Consider the following 14,752-nt stretch of genomic DNA (forward strand, 5'->3'; position numbering starts at 1 on the left):
ATACAGAAAGAAAAGCAGTAATAATTCCTGTAGCTTCAAACAAAATTGCACTGGACTTTGCCTCCATAGCCATTTCTAAGTAACTGACTCTCAGATCCCATAAAAATAAGCTAGGATAGGTAGCTAAAATTAACTAAATCAAAATTATCCCCCACTGCTCCAGCTTCTGCCCCTCCATCAGCCTTGGAGTTTTGATTCAACCCTTGCTCAGAAAAGTAGAGCTGCTTCTATAAAATCAAGTATAAATCCACATAAGAAGTGACCTCTTGGCTGGAAAGTCATTTTCATAGAGAAGAAAAAACAGTGCAGCTAATGTAAAAATAATAACGTTGACGGTTTGACAAAGGATCCTTGAGTTACCTGGTTCAGTTTTAAGTTTGGAAGAACAGAACAACTCAAAGGGAGGGACTGTTTCAAAACCTAGTCTCTACAGCATGTCTGATATCTAGGCAGTATTTTCAGAAGGCCTAGGAGTTCAAAATCTAGGCAACTATAAAAGCTCAGTTTGAAATTCCTTCTTTCCCTTTCCTCATCCTGCTCCCTGAAATCTACCCACCAACTTTGTTAGCCAGGTTTACTTCTTTTTTCTTTCATGCATGGAGAAGTCTCTCAAACAGGAGGAAATTTCGAACTACAATAAGTGTGATGGATTAAAAAAGGGCGGGGGCGTGCAGTTTCTTCTCTGCTCTTTATTTAATCATAGACATCTCAAAAGAAAACTTTTCAGGTGTGGGCAATGGTGTCCCTACAAAACTGGTTCATGTCAGATAACCTCAGGGATCCAGTTAAATGAATAGTGTTTAAAACCCCTGTGTGTTGAAATCATTAAGCTCAATTAGCTGTTTACAGAAATGACAAAGTTTATTTTTTTTATGAAATTTCTTTACAAAAAAAGACATGACCTGCCATCTGTTACCAAAGTTTTGTTCATTCCACTGGAAGCAGAACTGACCTTCAGGGCCGTGCTCTGCAAGCAATCCCTGAATATGTCTTTAACTGCAGAAAAAAAGAACACCTTTCAGACGTTCAGAAGGAAATATCCACTATGGAAGGTTTGCAGGAGAAGCAAATGGGTAACAGATTTTTTTTAAAGTCCTTTTTATGGCAAAAAAGTTGTTTTTTACTGGAGGATATTATTAGTTTGAAAGTGATGCAGTCTATCTGAATAAGGTTGCATTTTCATTTCTGTGGGGTTTGACAGTGCCTTCCTAGAGTTGCCTTGGTTTTTGCCATTTCTCTGATGCAAGACTGATGATTTTTGTTGCTCTTTGGAAGTCCAGTGCAAATAAGAGAGCCAAGGTATTCACAACAGATTTGAGGTGAAGGAGACTGGCAAGCAGCTGCTTGTTATTTTTTGCTGGCTGCCACAATGAAAAGCTAGGGGAAGAAATAGGCTGCCTTTTCATCTGTACTTCCAGTCTCGCCATTCTCCTGAAATGCTCCACTGAATGGTAGTAAGGGCTCCATTCCCAAATAGCCCTGCTTCTGGTTGCACTGACACTCTACACAGATTATGTAGAGGGATGAGTAAGTGGGGAATGGCTTCCCGTTCTTTGTTGACAGTTGAAGCTCCTCTGCAGCTTTGACACAGTCCTGCTGTCGTTAACTCTGCTCATCCTCTAGCACAAGAAAACAAATAAGTGTATAGATAGGGGTGACATGATTCTTTCCAGCATTGCTCCTTCAACCCTTATGGAGGAGGGAGGGGAGAAGCAAGGGTGTCTTTCTTTTCTACGGCCTTATTAAATTCTGTTTCCTATCATGGCCTGCAAATGCGCACAGAAAACGCCATTTCTTGCTGAAGTAAAGCTGCATACAAAGACTGTTCTGAGAAGTGGAGCATGGGGGGGGGAGGAGGCACTCAAAGACACACCAGGATCTGAGAAAACAGCAAGATCTTGATTTTTCTGTCTGGGGAATTCAAGACTGCTAATTGCTCTCTTGCAAGGCATGGGTAGCAATTGTCACATTAGGCTGGTGCTGAGGGATGTCTGGCTTCTGCTGGAGTCTAGCGGTACAGCACGAGGGTGACTGCACAGAGCAGTAAAACTGACTGTCCAAGTGGTTGTCAAATGCTCCAAGTAATACAATCTGGCGTTTGTGTGTTAACTTTGTTGCAGTTCTCTTAATCCGACTTTAGTTCTGAAGTCATTCATGGGTTGATAGTAAGCTTTCCCGGACATGCTCCCAGACACTTAACCAAACCGACTTGCTTCCAGTTTCCTCACTAGTCTTTTCCAAAGGGGGGGAGATAACGCTGCGTTCTGTGTGACACCGGTTCCCAGTTTACCTCCCTGTCTGACTCTACGGGATCAACACCCTCACAAAAAGCGGGCTGAAGGCAAAGCCGTTAAAAACATTCTGGTGAACTGAGCAGCGGTTTAGGGAACTTTCAAACTCTCCCTAGGGAGTGAGTGTGGCGAGCTCGTTAGGAAGGCACAGCACTGCACCTTCCCTCGTCTGGCAGCCGCGCCCGTGCAGGTGGTGCGGTAAGGGGAGGCGGGGAACGGGCTGCCATCATGGGCAGCAGCCCGGGGGGTCAGGTGTGGCTGAGCGGGTGTTAGAGCCTGCGGGGGGCCCGCGGGCAAGCCCTGCCACGGCCAGCACCCGGGGCGGACCGTGGGATGGGGGCAAGCCCAGCGCCGGTTCTTTGAAATCCTCTTAACCCCGAGCTGCCTCCGGCCGAGCTGCGGTGCTGGCAGGCGCGGGGCGAGGGCCGCTCTGAGGTGCCGGGGCTCGGAGCCGTCGGAAGGACCGTGCGGGGCGTCTCCCCGGCGGGGAAAGCGCCGGGGGTGGGCACCGTTCCTCCTCCCCCCGCGAACTACAGCTCCCGGCGTGCATTGCTGCCGCCTGCCCTGGCTGGGCCGGAGCGGGTGGCGCGCTGCCCTGCGGGAGTTGTAGGCCGGGGGGGGCACCGATGGGAAACGGGGCGGCGGTGGGGATGGAGGGGGCGCCCGCTTTCGGCCCGGTTACCGATCCGGCCCGCTCTCCGCCGGGGCAGAATGGGGCCCGGGAGGCCCCGCGGCGGGCCGGGGGACGCCGCGGGGAGCGGGGACACGTGTCAATCACCCCGCCAGGCGGCGCGCGCTCCCCGCCCCGGATGCTGAGCTGGGGGTGGGGGGGGGGAAGATGGGCGCGGGCACGCGCTCGACGAGGCAAGGGGGGGGGGGGGGGGGAGGGAGAGGAGCCGGGGGAGCGCGCGCTCGTATGTAAATGAGCGGGCGTGAGGTCAGAGGCAGATGGAAAAGGGAACAGACAGAATGGCCGCCGCGGCTCCTGCTCCTCCTGCCGCCGCCTCCCAGTGCCGGAGCCCCCGCTGCACGGCGGAGCGCAGGGGAGTCCGCCGAGAACTCGACTCCTGGCGGCACCGGCTCATGCACTGTGTGGGTAAGAGAGCGGGGGGGTGGGGGGGCGGCGGGGTCCCCCGGCCGTCGCGGGGCGACGGCGGGCAGGCAGGCAGGCAGCGGGGCTCCTGAGGAGAACGGGGGGGGCGAGGCGGGGAGCGGGGTCTCCCCGCGGGGGAGCGGGCTCGGCGCCCTGAGCCCGGGTCGCTGGGGTGGGCGGAGGGGCGTAGCGGGAATGGAGGAGCGGCTCCAGCGGCTTTCTCGGACGGCGGAAGCGGAGACGGGGTCTGTGGGAGAGAGCGAAGGTCCTAAGCCGCCTCAAGGCAGCGGCGGGTGGGTGTTACGGCTTCGGCCGGGGCTGCTCGGTCCCTCCCTTCGCCATCGACCGAGACCCCTTCTCGGCTCGGGTCCTTTTGTCTCGGTTTCCCGTCGGCGCGGTGAGTGCCGGTGGCTGCCCCCCTCCTCTCCTCCTCCATCGCCAGTGCCTAGGGGGTGGAGGGGGGGAGGGAGCCCGCCTGTGTGTGCGTGTGTGTGTGCGCCTTTAAGAGGGAGCCGCTCCTGCACTGACGGTTGGGATTTGAAGTTTTCCCACCCCCCTGGAAGTTGTCATGGCGACGGCAGTTCTCCCCTCGCACTCCTTCCCCCCCGCCCCCGGGGCTGCCCCGGTGGCTCTCGTGCCGTGAGGTTCCCCCGGGTCACGTGACTTCCCCGCGTGTCTGGGCGGGGGGCGGGGGAGCGCGATCCCTGGCGGCCGCCCCGGCGGCGTTCCCGCGCGGGGAGAGCCCCGGCGGCGGGGGCCGGGGGAGGCCGGGGCCGCTCCGCTCCGACCGGGAGGGCGCACGCTCCGCCGCGGCCCGCCGGGGTAACGGCTCGCGCCTCTGCCCCGGCTTCCGCTGCCCCTTCCCCGCGGGCAGCCTGCCCGCTGCCAGCGCTGGCGCTCGTTACGTGTGCCGCCGCCGCGGGGCGGGGGGTGTGGGGGTTGGGGTGCGGTTTGTGTGCTTTTCTCTTTTTTGTTGGTTCTTTTTCCTTTTTTCTTTTTTTTTTCTTTTTTTTTTTAATGTTTGGAGGGGGAGCGAACGCTTTGATGCCAGGAACTGCTCGTTTGTATCGTTTCAACAGCCGTTTCCCTTCTTAGGGAAATAGGTAAACCCCTTGATCTTCAAGCAGCACGCTAGTGTCAGTGCTGATCCTCCCTGATGGCTGAGCGGTGGAAACACAGGTGTAGCGGGGAGGGTAAGCAGCAGTTCATTCAGTGTTTCTGCCTGTGCTTCAGACGAGATCAAAGAAAGAAGTAAATATCTAACGAGTAGGTACACATAATTGCAGGCAATTAGTTTTGTCCGAGTTTGTGGGGGTTTTTTACGTATTTTCAGTAACTTGGTAGCTGTTTCATGCGCATGTACTTGTTCTTGCAGTGTTGCCCCAGTAACACTTTTAAACACCTGTAATAACACCTGTCTATATATTATGATACCTGTGTACACTTGCACTGTCTTTGAGTTTTTATACTACTGTTTAGGAAAACAATGTTTATGTCTTTCTGTACACTAATATATTAGACAATGCTTCTTGTGGAAAGAATGCAGTTTAATTAGTATATATAGGGAAAGGTAGGTCATTGACACAGATGCTGTGATAAACTTAAATCTGATGGGCTAATATCTCACAGTATATAAGTGGCTGTTCCTCTGTTTACCTGTTATTTAATGTCATTTCAGTTTTAGATTTAAATTAAAATCCTAAAAGTCTGCTTGACAGTTGGTGACTGAAGGGACTTTCAGCTGGTAATGGTATGCTGCTGGATGTGTTCAGGGAATGCTGTTGCACAGCATGACCAACACTGACAAGGACTGCAAAGAAATGTAATGAATGCTCCATAAAAAAAAAATTCACCATACATTGGGTCTTCTGATGGGCAGACCTATTATGGTTAGGGAGCTTCTTCAAAGTTGTTTTTTGGGGTTTTTTTGGTTGCTCTTTCACTGAGAATTGCAAAGTGTAAAATGGTAACATAATTTTTGTTCCAAGAAGGAGAAAAGTGAGTGTGAAGCAACACAACGGTGCAATCAGTGTGAAATATAATTATTTAGGATATGATAGATTTTTATGTTCATAATGCAAAATTCAATTAATAGAAAGGAGCCCTGAAATGATTGACAACTGCTAAGGAGGAAGGACATCGGTTATGGTTTAATAGTCAAGAGCTACCTTTGTTAAGAACTGTTACTTGGCATGCCTGTTGAGCAGCCCTTATCTGAGAGAAAATGTAAACAAAGTGGCAAGAAAGTGAGTAGTCAGGATAATGGACGTAGAGTACCCTTAACACCTTTGGCTTGTTTCGTTGTTTTTTTTTTTTTTTCTTTACTCCTTTGAAATTCTGTGGGTGTAAAATGGCCTCCTAGGTTAGCTCAAATCAGCTTCCAATGTAAAAATGGTTAATTGTGTTTTCTCGGCAAAATGTTTCTAAGGATCTGAAGAGTGTAGCAAACTTAGTGTTAAGTGGAAGGTCTGAAAAGTTGTTTGGTTGATGGCTGAAATGGCAACGTGGTGTGAGAGGAGTGGTGAATCTGATGGATTTGGCATAACTTTTTTTCTTTTTTCGTTCTTCTCAAGAATCACACATTTGTTGCAAAGTGAGGAAAATTATGCGGTAAAGTAGTAGCCTCCCCCAATTCTTGAACTAGCTTACTGCCCTAAAAAAAAAAAAAAAGCACCAACAAAAGTCTCAGATCATTCTACCCTTTGCTTTTTTTTTTTAATTAAAAAAAATGTTGAAAGGTGATATCATTTGTTAAGCATTATGTTCAGGGAACAAAGCAAGAAAGTACAGACTTCTTGAAAATGTCATATTGTTTTTGCTAAACCCTTTGGATAAGTAACTTTATTTTGATGTCTGGTATCACTTACCATGTTGATACTAAATTTGATGTTTACATTTCTGTAGTATAATCACTTGAGCATTTTGAAATCCTTTATCTGTAAAGCATTCCCCATCCACTTAATTTATGGATATGGTAAACTGAGCCAGAGATAATACCTCCAAGACAGTGATCGTCCAGGCTGGGGCTTGTAGTTGACAGATTGTTCATATCCGCAACATTGAGACAGAAATAATATTCAGTTGCTTACACTATACTGTGTGCTTGAAGTTCATTGATGGTTAGGGACTTATGCTTGAAGGGCTCAATTGCTGAATTGTTTCTCAAAACCTAGTTGCAAACTTGAATACTGCATGGACTTCAGAATTAAAAGCTTGGGTTTTGCCAGCCTGTTACATTAATTTGTGACCTGCAGAATATGATATAAAGTCTTGGGTAAAAATGTTTAAGCATTTTAAAAATTGGAAAAGAAAAACAGCAATAAAATTTCACTGACATTACTGAGAATTCTCTTATTTGGTATCTAAACATATCTGAAGGTACAAAAGACTTCAGATTTGTAAGTGAATTAATATATTCATAGAAATACTAAAGAGGTGTTCAGTACAAAATAGCTGTTCAGGTGGTAGGTAATCTTTGTGTACGTTTTGTTGAGTGCTGACATTCCTAAGATGCCTAGACTTGTGCTTATAGATGTGCCTAACTCCTTGCATGACTTGATCAAGGGTTCAAAACTAAATGCTCTTAAAAGGCACCTGAAGATCTTGATTCTGTTGGTGTTCTTACAGCATAATATGTGCTAACAAGTACTGTTTATAGCACCACTCACTGGTATGTTTTGTCCAAGGTACAGTCTTTGTGCATAACTAACAAACAAAATACCCTAATTCTAAATTCTATGTTTATGGAAAAGTGCCAGAAAGCTCAGACTTGAAGTACTGAACTTAGCCAGCAACTGAGCTCTGTGGTGGTTTAAATTGCAAGAGATGAATATCAGAAGGGTTAAAAAAGCTTTGTAATGTGAATTGGTTAAATGCATGCCATTGGATTGGGAGGCTTTGCTAGTATGGAGCTTTTATAAAAGTCTAGCTTCATACTGTGGTCAGCCTTAAGAAACAGGATTTATGCCATTTTTCCAAGCAGTCATTGATCCCACTGACCAATTTTGTTTGAACTTTGCAAGTAGAGTGTTAGCAAGTATATTGAGTCCCCATAACTTTCATGAAGTAGGCACGGAGGAGAGACCTAGTAATTGCTGGGTGCAAGAAAAAGCTTCATCAGGTGGTGCTTTTTATAGTGTTGTCACAGTAGCCTACAGTGGAGTTTGGAGCAGTAACTTGTGGCTTTTTAATGGAAAGTGCCAGGTAACTCCAGTCATGGATATTGAATCTTCTTGCTATGGCATTGCATTTTATTGTGAAAATATAAAAACCTCTGAATAACCTTTCATTGTGAAAATGAAAGTTTAAAATATTATTTCAACTATTTAAAAAAAAAAATATTGCTGTTTGGGGGAGGGGAAGGGTAGAAGTTTTACTGTTCCTCTGCTGCAGCTCAATGGCACACATTTGACAGGAAATAGCCTTGGTATTGGTTTCTTATAAAAACTGAAATGTGATCAAAGTGAAAATCCATTTTTGTATGCTTGTGAAATCTAGCATACAAATACTCCTTTACTCATATTTTTTCAGACTTTTGTCCTTCTAAACTGGGATACATAGATGCATCAAAACACAGTTAGATGCACCAAGACTTTCAATATTTTTTAAAAAATACTTGAACTTCTGCTCCAGCTTACTATTTTTGAACATGAGGGGTCTCAAGTGCACTTTCCAGGTAGAGGAACATTCCCCACCTCACTCCCAACCAAAAAATTTGTAGCTACTGCATTTGGTGTGATCCCCAGGCTTGCATTAAGTACTTAGTATCTTTATTCCCACAATAAGCAGAAGTGTTCTCACTTTCGTTGTGGCTCTAAGTACTTCGCAGCAGCTTAGTGTCACTTTTTTTGTAATACTACTGGCAGTTTTGGGTGACTTTCTGCAGTTGCTGCAATAGTAGTGGCAGAACTAGTTATTTTGCTATACATCTATAATGTATGTGTGTATCTGCTAGTGATTGTTTTGATGGCTCAATGCTCTATTACCTGTCAAGCCATTAACAGACTGTATGCAAGAATGATTTCAAAATTATACCTGCTTTCAATTCTTTTGCTTCCTTGGCTCTCTGGCTTCTTGAAATGGCAAACAAGCTTGCTGTGACCACAGTGCCATCATCCAGTATGATGGGTAGTAATACTGGTGTAAAGTGTTCCTGTGGATCTGTCGTGCGTTGAGCTATGATGTGAAACTCTTGGAGTGATTCCAGTTGTAAAAGAGATCAGGGAAGTAATCTCAGCGTTACTGCAAGTGTTGGAAGAACAGAAATTGAATCTAGATCAGAATCATAGCACAGGTTCACAGACAGTTTTTGATGCAGTGGGTGAAGATGGTATCATGTAAAGGAATAGCTCAAACTGGTATCAGAGGCAGGTGTGCAAGTCAACATTAGCACTGAACACTTATTATGGCACTGCAATCTTAAGAATACGTTAAAGTGCCATCTTGCATCATCATGTCTCACAGAACTATTACCAGAGTGGAGAAGTCACAATCTTGACTGCATGTTCCTGTTGCTTGTGTACTTGCATCAGCACTCATTGGACCACTGTCTGATCTGCTTTAACTCAGTAGCCAGTCAGCAGTCTGTTGAGAAGAGTTAGGGGTTTGCAAAAAACAACCAACCAACCAACCTACCTCCCCAAAAAAGATGGATGCTGATGCTAGCACAAGGACGGGGGTGGGACAGTGAAACAGAAGCAGGATGGGTAATAGCAGAAATAAGCCATTGGATTGGTTTAGCTGCCTATGGTGCTGTCAGCTGCCAAGAATGGAACATAGCCCTAAACATACCAGCCTGGTTTCCCCTAAATTAAGCAGGTTGACAAAAGAGGAAAAATTGCCAGTATGTGTATAATGTCATTGGAAGTTGCTGTAGTCTATGCATCACATTAACTGTCCTCGGACTGAATTAAGAGAAAACACATGGGGTTTGTTTGGCTTGTGTTGAATTAACTTTGTTTCAAATATATAGTGTTAAATCAGGTTCTTTTCCATATCCTTTCACAATCCATTTCAACTCATTCTCTCAGGAAGAAGTAATTGCTTACTGCTGTCATCATGTGTGTTTGAAGGGACATGTTATGTTTGAGTCTTGAGACAAATTTTTACTTGGGAAAACTGTACAAGAAGTTACCTTAATGATACCCAGAGGCTTAGTTTAAAAGGCAAGGGAGGAAGTTCTGCGCATCTAGCAGTAGATGCTGTACAAGTTCACTGATCTCTTGTGAACCTGCAATTGTAAGGATGAATGGAGCAAAATTTTATGAAAGACAAAACTGCCTGCTACACAGAATAATCCATGGACTGCAGGGTGCAAGCAATGCTTTGAGTTCTTTGCTCTCAGAATTGAAATGTGTGGCAGGGCATGCAAATGGATACACACATCTTGATTAATGTTGATAACACCTCTGATTATGGTTTTGGTGCTCCTTATTTCTAGATACCAGTATATGGAAGCAGTTCAATTTTTAAGTGTTCCAGGAACTACTGTAATCCTTGTCAATGTTTTTAGGCATAGCTTGAACTTTCTTACTGTATATTCTTATATGGTAGCTGTTTACTTTTTTATGTGGCTGGTGTTGAGCTGACAAATTTAAACTCTGATAGCCTTCCTACGTTGTAGGCACTAAGATTTTCCTAAGCTGGAGTTTGTGTAAACTAAAACAATGAAGTACAGATAGTGTCACTGCAACTCTGTTTCAATCCTTCCTTTGAATGGGCTTTCAATAACTGTGTGCTAATGCTTGAGGCTGGTAACTTTCGGGGTTTGTGTTTTGTTTTTTTTTTGTTTTGTTTTGTTGATGCATAACACAATTTTATTGTTTTTCTTTCCGGACTCACTGTGCCTACCTTCATGATTTACGTCAGCTGGTATGAGCATTCATTTACTAAACAGTTCAACAAACTAGACTGTGTAACTACTCTAGCTTAATGCTAACCTAGAAAACAGGAGGGAAAACATGGTAGGAGGAAGAATAGGAAAGAAAAGGTCAGATCTGGTTTAACTTGGATCAGTTTCCTAATCGGGTTTACTATGTACCTGCTTTTTCTTGTGAGTCAAGTATAAGTAGCTTTGCTGGAGAGAACAAGGCTTCTGATTTTTAGTAATTGCCTATTTTAGCAACAGTTTTTTGGGGGTTTGAAGTAAGGTGAAAACTAAGTTGGATGAACGTCATCCTGATCAAGGTTGTGAGTGGTACTGTGCTCTTGCTCTTCTTAATAACATCTTTCCATTTGTTCTCCCTTTGTAGTGGAACTTGTCTCATGTAACAATGAATGGCCCTTCTGGTTTAAGTTAGTCGGGGGGGCGCGGCTACTGTGATTTTGTTGTTGTTGCTCTGGGTTGGTTTCCTGTTAGTTGAGTCTAGTGAACTGTCTTGCTATAGTAATAAGTACTAGTAGTTGTGTAATAGGAATGTGTCATGCTGATGAATTTATCAGATCAGTGTATGCTGTTGAGGAGCTGTATTCCTCAGCTACTGGCAAGTAGCCAAGGCTTGTACTACCTATAGCTAAAGTGAGAAAAATTAGTACCTCTTCCCCTTATCCGCCCTCACCTTTTTTACTTTTCAGCTGTATTATATGGGTGTTTTGAATAGATAGTTACAATGGATCCCTTATTCCTGAACGTGACACAAGTATTAGGGCTTCAAACAAGGCTGTTATTCTAACCTTTAATGTTCGGTGTCTTTATGTAAAATGTAGAGGTCAGCCAGAGCTTTATAGACTTCGCTAACCTAAAATTCTTCATCCCAGTTAGGACCGCTGTCTTTTATGTTATTCTTGAACCTTGCTTTCTTCCGTGTGCTTGGAGGGAACTTTCATAAGATAGGTTGGAACGGAACTGAATTTGTGTGATTCACATGTCTAGTATTAAACTTCTGAAAAAAGGATGGCATTATAAATTTGGCTACCATACATAAAACAACTACACCCTCAAACAAGGTGGGTTTGTTTTTTTTAATGTGGTTAGTTGGTTTGGTTTTTTCTACTGCTAATCTACCACTTCATCCTTCCATCCAGTAAAGGCATAAAGAAGCCAGGAAGAGGTGAGGAGAGAGCAGGGAAGGGAAGATGGATGGTAATGGCTCATCTGTTTGAGTTTATAAGGTTGTAGAAGGCATATTACAAAGAGCAGGCAACTCTGAATCCGCAGAAATGCGTTGGGGGGTAGAGGCTGAATTTCTTTCTATGGGCTGTGGTCAGCAGCACATGACTGCAGATCAAAGACCCACGTGTAAGGTTGTCATCTTTTTCTTTCCATTTCTGGCACAGACCAGCTTCCTGTGCAGTCTTGAGCAGCTGGATTAACCCCTTCTTACATAAAGTTTTCTTCTTTGCAAAATTCTTCTGGGGTCTCTGCTTTTTTTTAAATAAAGTTACTGCTTTTAATTGTTTGGTTCTCAACATCCATCCAGGCTTGCATCTCTGTAGCAGCATGTGTTGTATAGTAGCAGTGAGAGCTGAGTAAGTATCACTAGATGTGAATTTTTCTTTTATAGTCTGTTGGTAAACAAAAGCTTACTGAATTTGTGACTGCTTTAACTATGATCCTCAGCTTTCAGTTTTTGTATAACTTGCTAGGGTCCTGCTTTCCAATTATGAGACGTCCTAGCTTTTGTGGCACCTGGGGATTGATTACTCGCATTTGAAGAGCTGTTCATTGGAAAAAAAAATGTTGTTTTGCAACATGTTTTATTCTAAAATGCTACCAACTGCTTTCAAAAATGCTTAATTTTCACATTATAAATATTTATTTTCCTCATTCCACAGTTCCCAGCTTCTTCAAATCATCTTAATTAAAGGCTAGTTAAAAATATTACATATGAATAGTAGTTTTCACAGTCAAAATTCCACTGCTTTATAAACTAACTTGAGTGCATTTCTAGTCTGCTGAGCCACTAATAGGTCAGGGGGCAGTGTAATTAATCAGGGTTGAATATGTGGCTGCTTTTTATAACTACTGTCAAAAAGCTTTGCGCATGTTATTTACAAGTTTTATTTTCTGTTCTAAAAGCACTACACTGTTTCATAATGCCAGGTTAAACTACTACTTGTGCAAAACTGCTGGACATATTTTGATTAACAGTTAACTAATATTGCTGCCGTATATGATGTAGATTATAGAAGACTGCTTTAAAAGACTCCAGCTTGTGATTGCAGCTGTCGGTTTGGCTCACAGAACAGAGAGCATGCCACAGCAAGGCCCAGTTAAATGTGAAGATTTGACTTTACCTAAGTGGAGCTATTAAGCACCCTAATCTTAATATGGGGGAGGATTGTCTAATGGCTCCTGCTTTGTGACCTGTAGTTCAGATGTAGGTCATTCTGGTGTTAGCCATCTGATGAGAGGGAAGAAAAATAGGATCTACTGCTGCCTTAGACTGCTCTGTATAAGGGCTGTAGTGCTAACTGTGCCAAACTCTTGTCTCCAAAAGTTTGCTGTGCTACCAGCTAAATAATGCGGTGACTGTGGACTTATGTGTGGTTCTGGTTCATACTCCTTACATTTTCTTATTCTTCCTGGACCACCCTATCTCTCCATCCTTCAAGTTTCATAAGCAGTTGTTTCCTGTCTTTGATTTCTCCTTGAAACCACCTGTTTGCCTTTGCTTCCAAACATTTTATCATCAGTGACATTAAAGCAATCTTGACAACTTTGTGTCTCCACAAATAGTTTTCTCTCAGCTTTTGACTTTTGTATGTTTCTATATGGAGCATCTTCACCACAAACATGCTCACTAAGGCAAATTATACTTTCCATCTTTTGATCAGAAAATTGTCATGTCGTCTTTCTCCAAGTGTAATTTCATCTGTTTCTTTCTATATGAACTGCTGCTAGGTATCCTATTTCATGGTGCTTGAGGAAGAGGGGTGTATGCTTCTTCCTACCACCTTATTCAGGAAATGTCAGTCTCTGGCAGTCTTGCCAGGTCCAGAAGTCTGCTACCTTGTTATCGGTTTTTCACGTGCTAATCGGTAGCTGTTTCAAAGGACTTAATTGTTTGGTTTTGGAAATGGATCCCAAACTGATTCTGACTAGAAGTTAGGACACTTCCAGCCTTAATTTATCCCCAGTTTTTATGCATTGTGGCAATGCTGTCATTTAGGGGTTTTCCCTTCTATTTTTCTCATTTCCCCTTCCATATATTCAGATGATACTGCTTATTTAGCATAGTAAAACCTGAGTGTTAATGGATAATGAGCACTAATCACTCAAAAGTTGCTGTAGTGGATTTGAATTTTAAACTACTAGTTCACAGACAAGTGAAAAAAAAAATGTAGCTACAAATGTACAAGCTAGTGCAGACTGCTAATAGCATATACTGTCCAAAGTTTACTGTCTGCACTGTGGTACAGTCCCAATTGCAGAATAGAGGCTATAATAATATCTTTGTTCTTGTGATTTGTTTGAGTATTTCCCTTTCCTCCTGTTTCAGTTTGAATGGGTTCTAGAGTAAACAGTATTTCAGACAAAGTATGGTCTAGACCATGTTAAATGGGGGTCATAATAATCTGTCTTTGCATCATAAGATAAGAACAGCTCTACTAGATCACAGCAAGTCTGATTAGTCTAGGATCTACTGTCTGCAGCCAGTGGGGGACTGCTAGGGAAAAATTATAATGATATTTATGAAATCTTCTAGCCTTCATTGACACTTGTCTTGATCCTTGGGAGAAATAACATTTTCTTGTTTTTTTATAACTAACCTACTAGATTATTCTGGCATAAGTTATTGTTGATTCTGCATAGATGTGTTATTTCAAAGCAACATAAAACTTCAGTGTATCTCAGGTGTCCCCTGGTTATATTATGTGACTTCTGTTTGTCCCAAAACAAGAAGCACCATATGAAGCCATTACTTTAAAAAAGCAGTGGATAGCAGAGATGTTTCCTATTTATGTGGGTTTGAGATTGTTTCCAATTATTTTTATGAAGACCTGATTTATCTTCCCTTGGCCATCTCTTCCATCTCCCAAACTGAAGAGTTCTTACATGTTCCTTGTAGAGAAGCTGTTTATTAAATTTGATCATTCTTTCCTCCTTTCTTCTTTCATCTTAGTTCTGCTCTCTTCTTGAGGTGGCAAAACTAGAACTGCGTGTATTCACACTGATGTGATCTTGAATTTGTGGTGACAAACCAGGAAGCAATGCAGGAGATCTTCCTTTAAGACGTCAAAGCATTTGACATGCCCTTTACAGAGCTCAGCCTTCCACAGAACTGTGTATTTGAACCCCAAGCTAAAACTTGAGTGATGTCTGTTCAAAGCCCGTTACTGTCTATGTGATATGAAGATCTGCTTTCTCCATTATTTAGCTTAATATGTGCTTGGTAATATTCCTCAATTTTGCCACCTTGATACCTCA

At 43.6% G+C, this 14,752-nt stretch overlaps 1 protein-coding gene across 10 annotated transcripts in view; it reads left to right on the top strand.

Moving 5' to 3' along the window:
• The first annotated feature begins 3,170 nt into the window (after positions 1 to 3,170).
• LCORL (ligand dependent nuclear receptor corepressor like) overlaps positions 3,171 to 14,752 on the top strand; it is an 85,484-nt gene continuing 73,902 nt past the window's right edge. For 4 of the 10 annotated variants that reach the window (XM_040588600.1, XM_040588590.1, XM_040588611.1 and 1 more), the window contains exon 1: positions 3,171 to 3,387. In XM_040588600.1, coding sequence (XP_040444534.1) covers positions 3,240 to 3,387 — 148 coding nt within the window. In that variant the 5' untranslated portion in view covers positions 3,171 to 3,239. The remainder of the gene's footprint in view (positions 3,388 to 14,752) is intronic. The other 6 variants (XM_040588652.1, XM_040588675.1, XM_040588660.1 and 3 more) reach the window with 3 other exon arrangements.

This window comes from Falco naumanni, chromosome 1 (assembly GCF_017639655.2).
Source record: "Falco naumanni isolate bFalNau1 chromosome 1, bFalNau1.pat, whole genome shotgun sequence".
Classification (NCBI taxonomy): Eukaryota; Metazoa; Chordata; class Aves; order Falconiformes; family Falconidae; genus Falco; species Falco naumanni.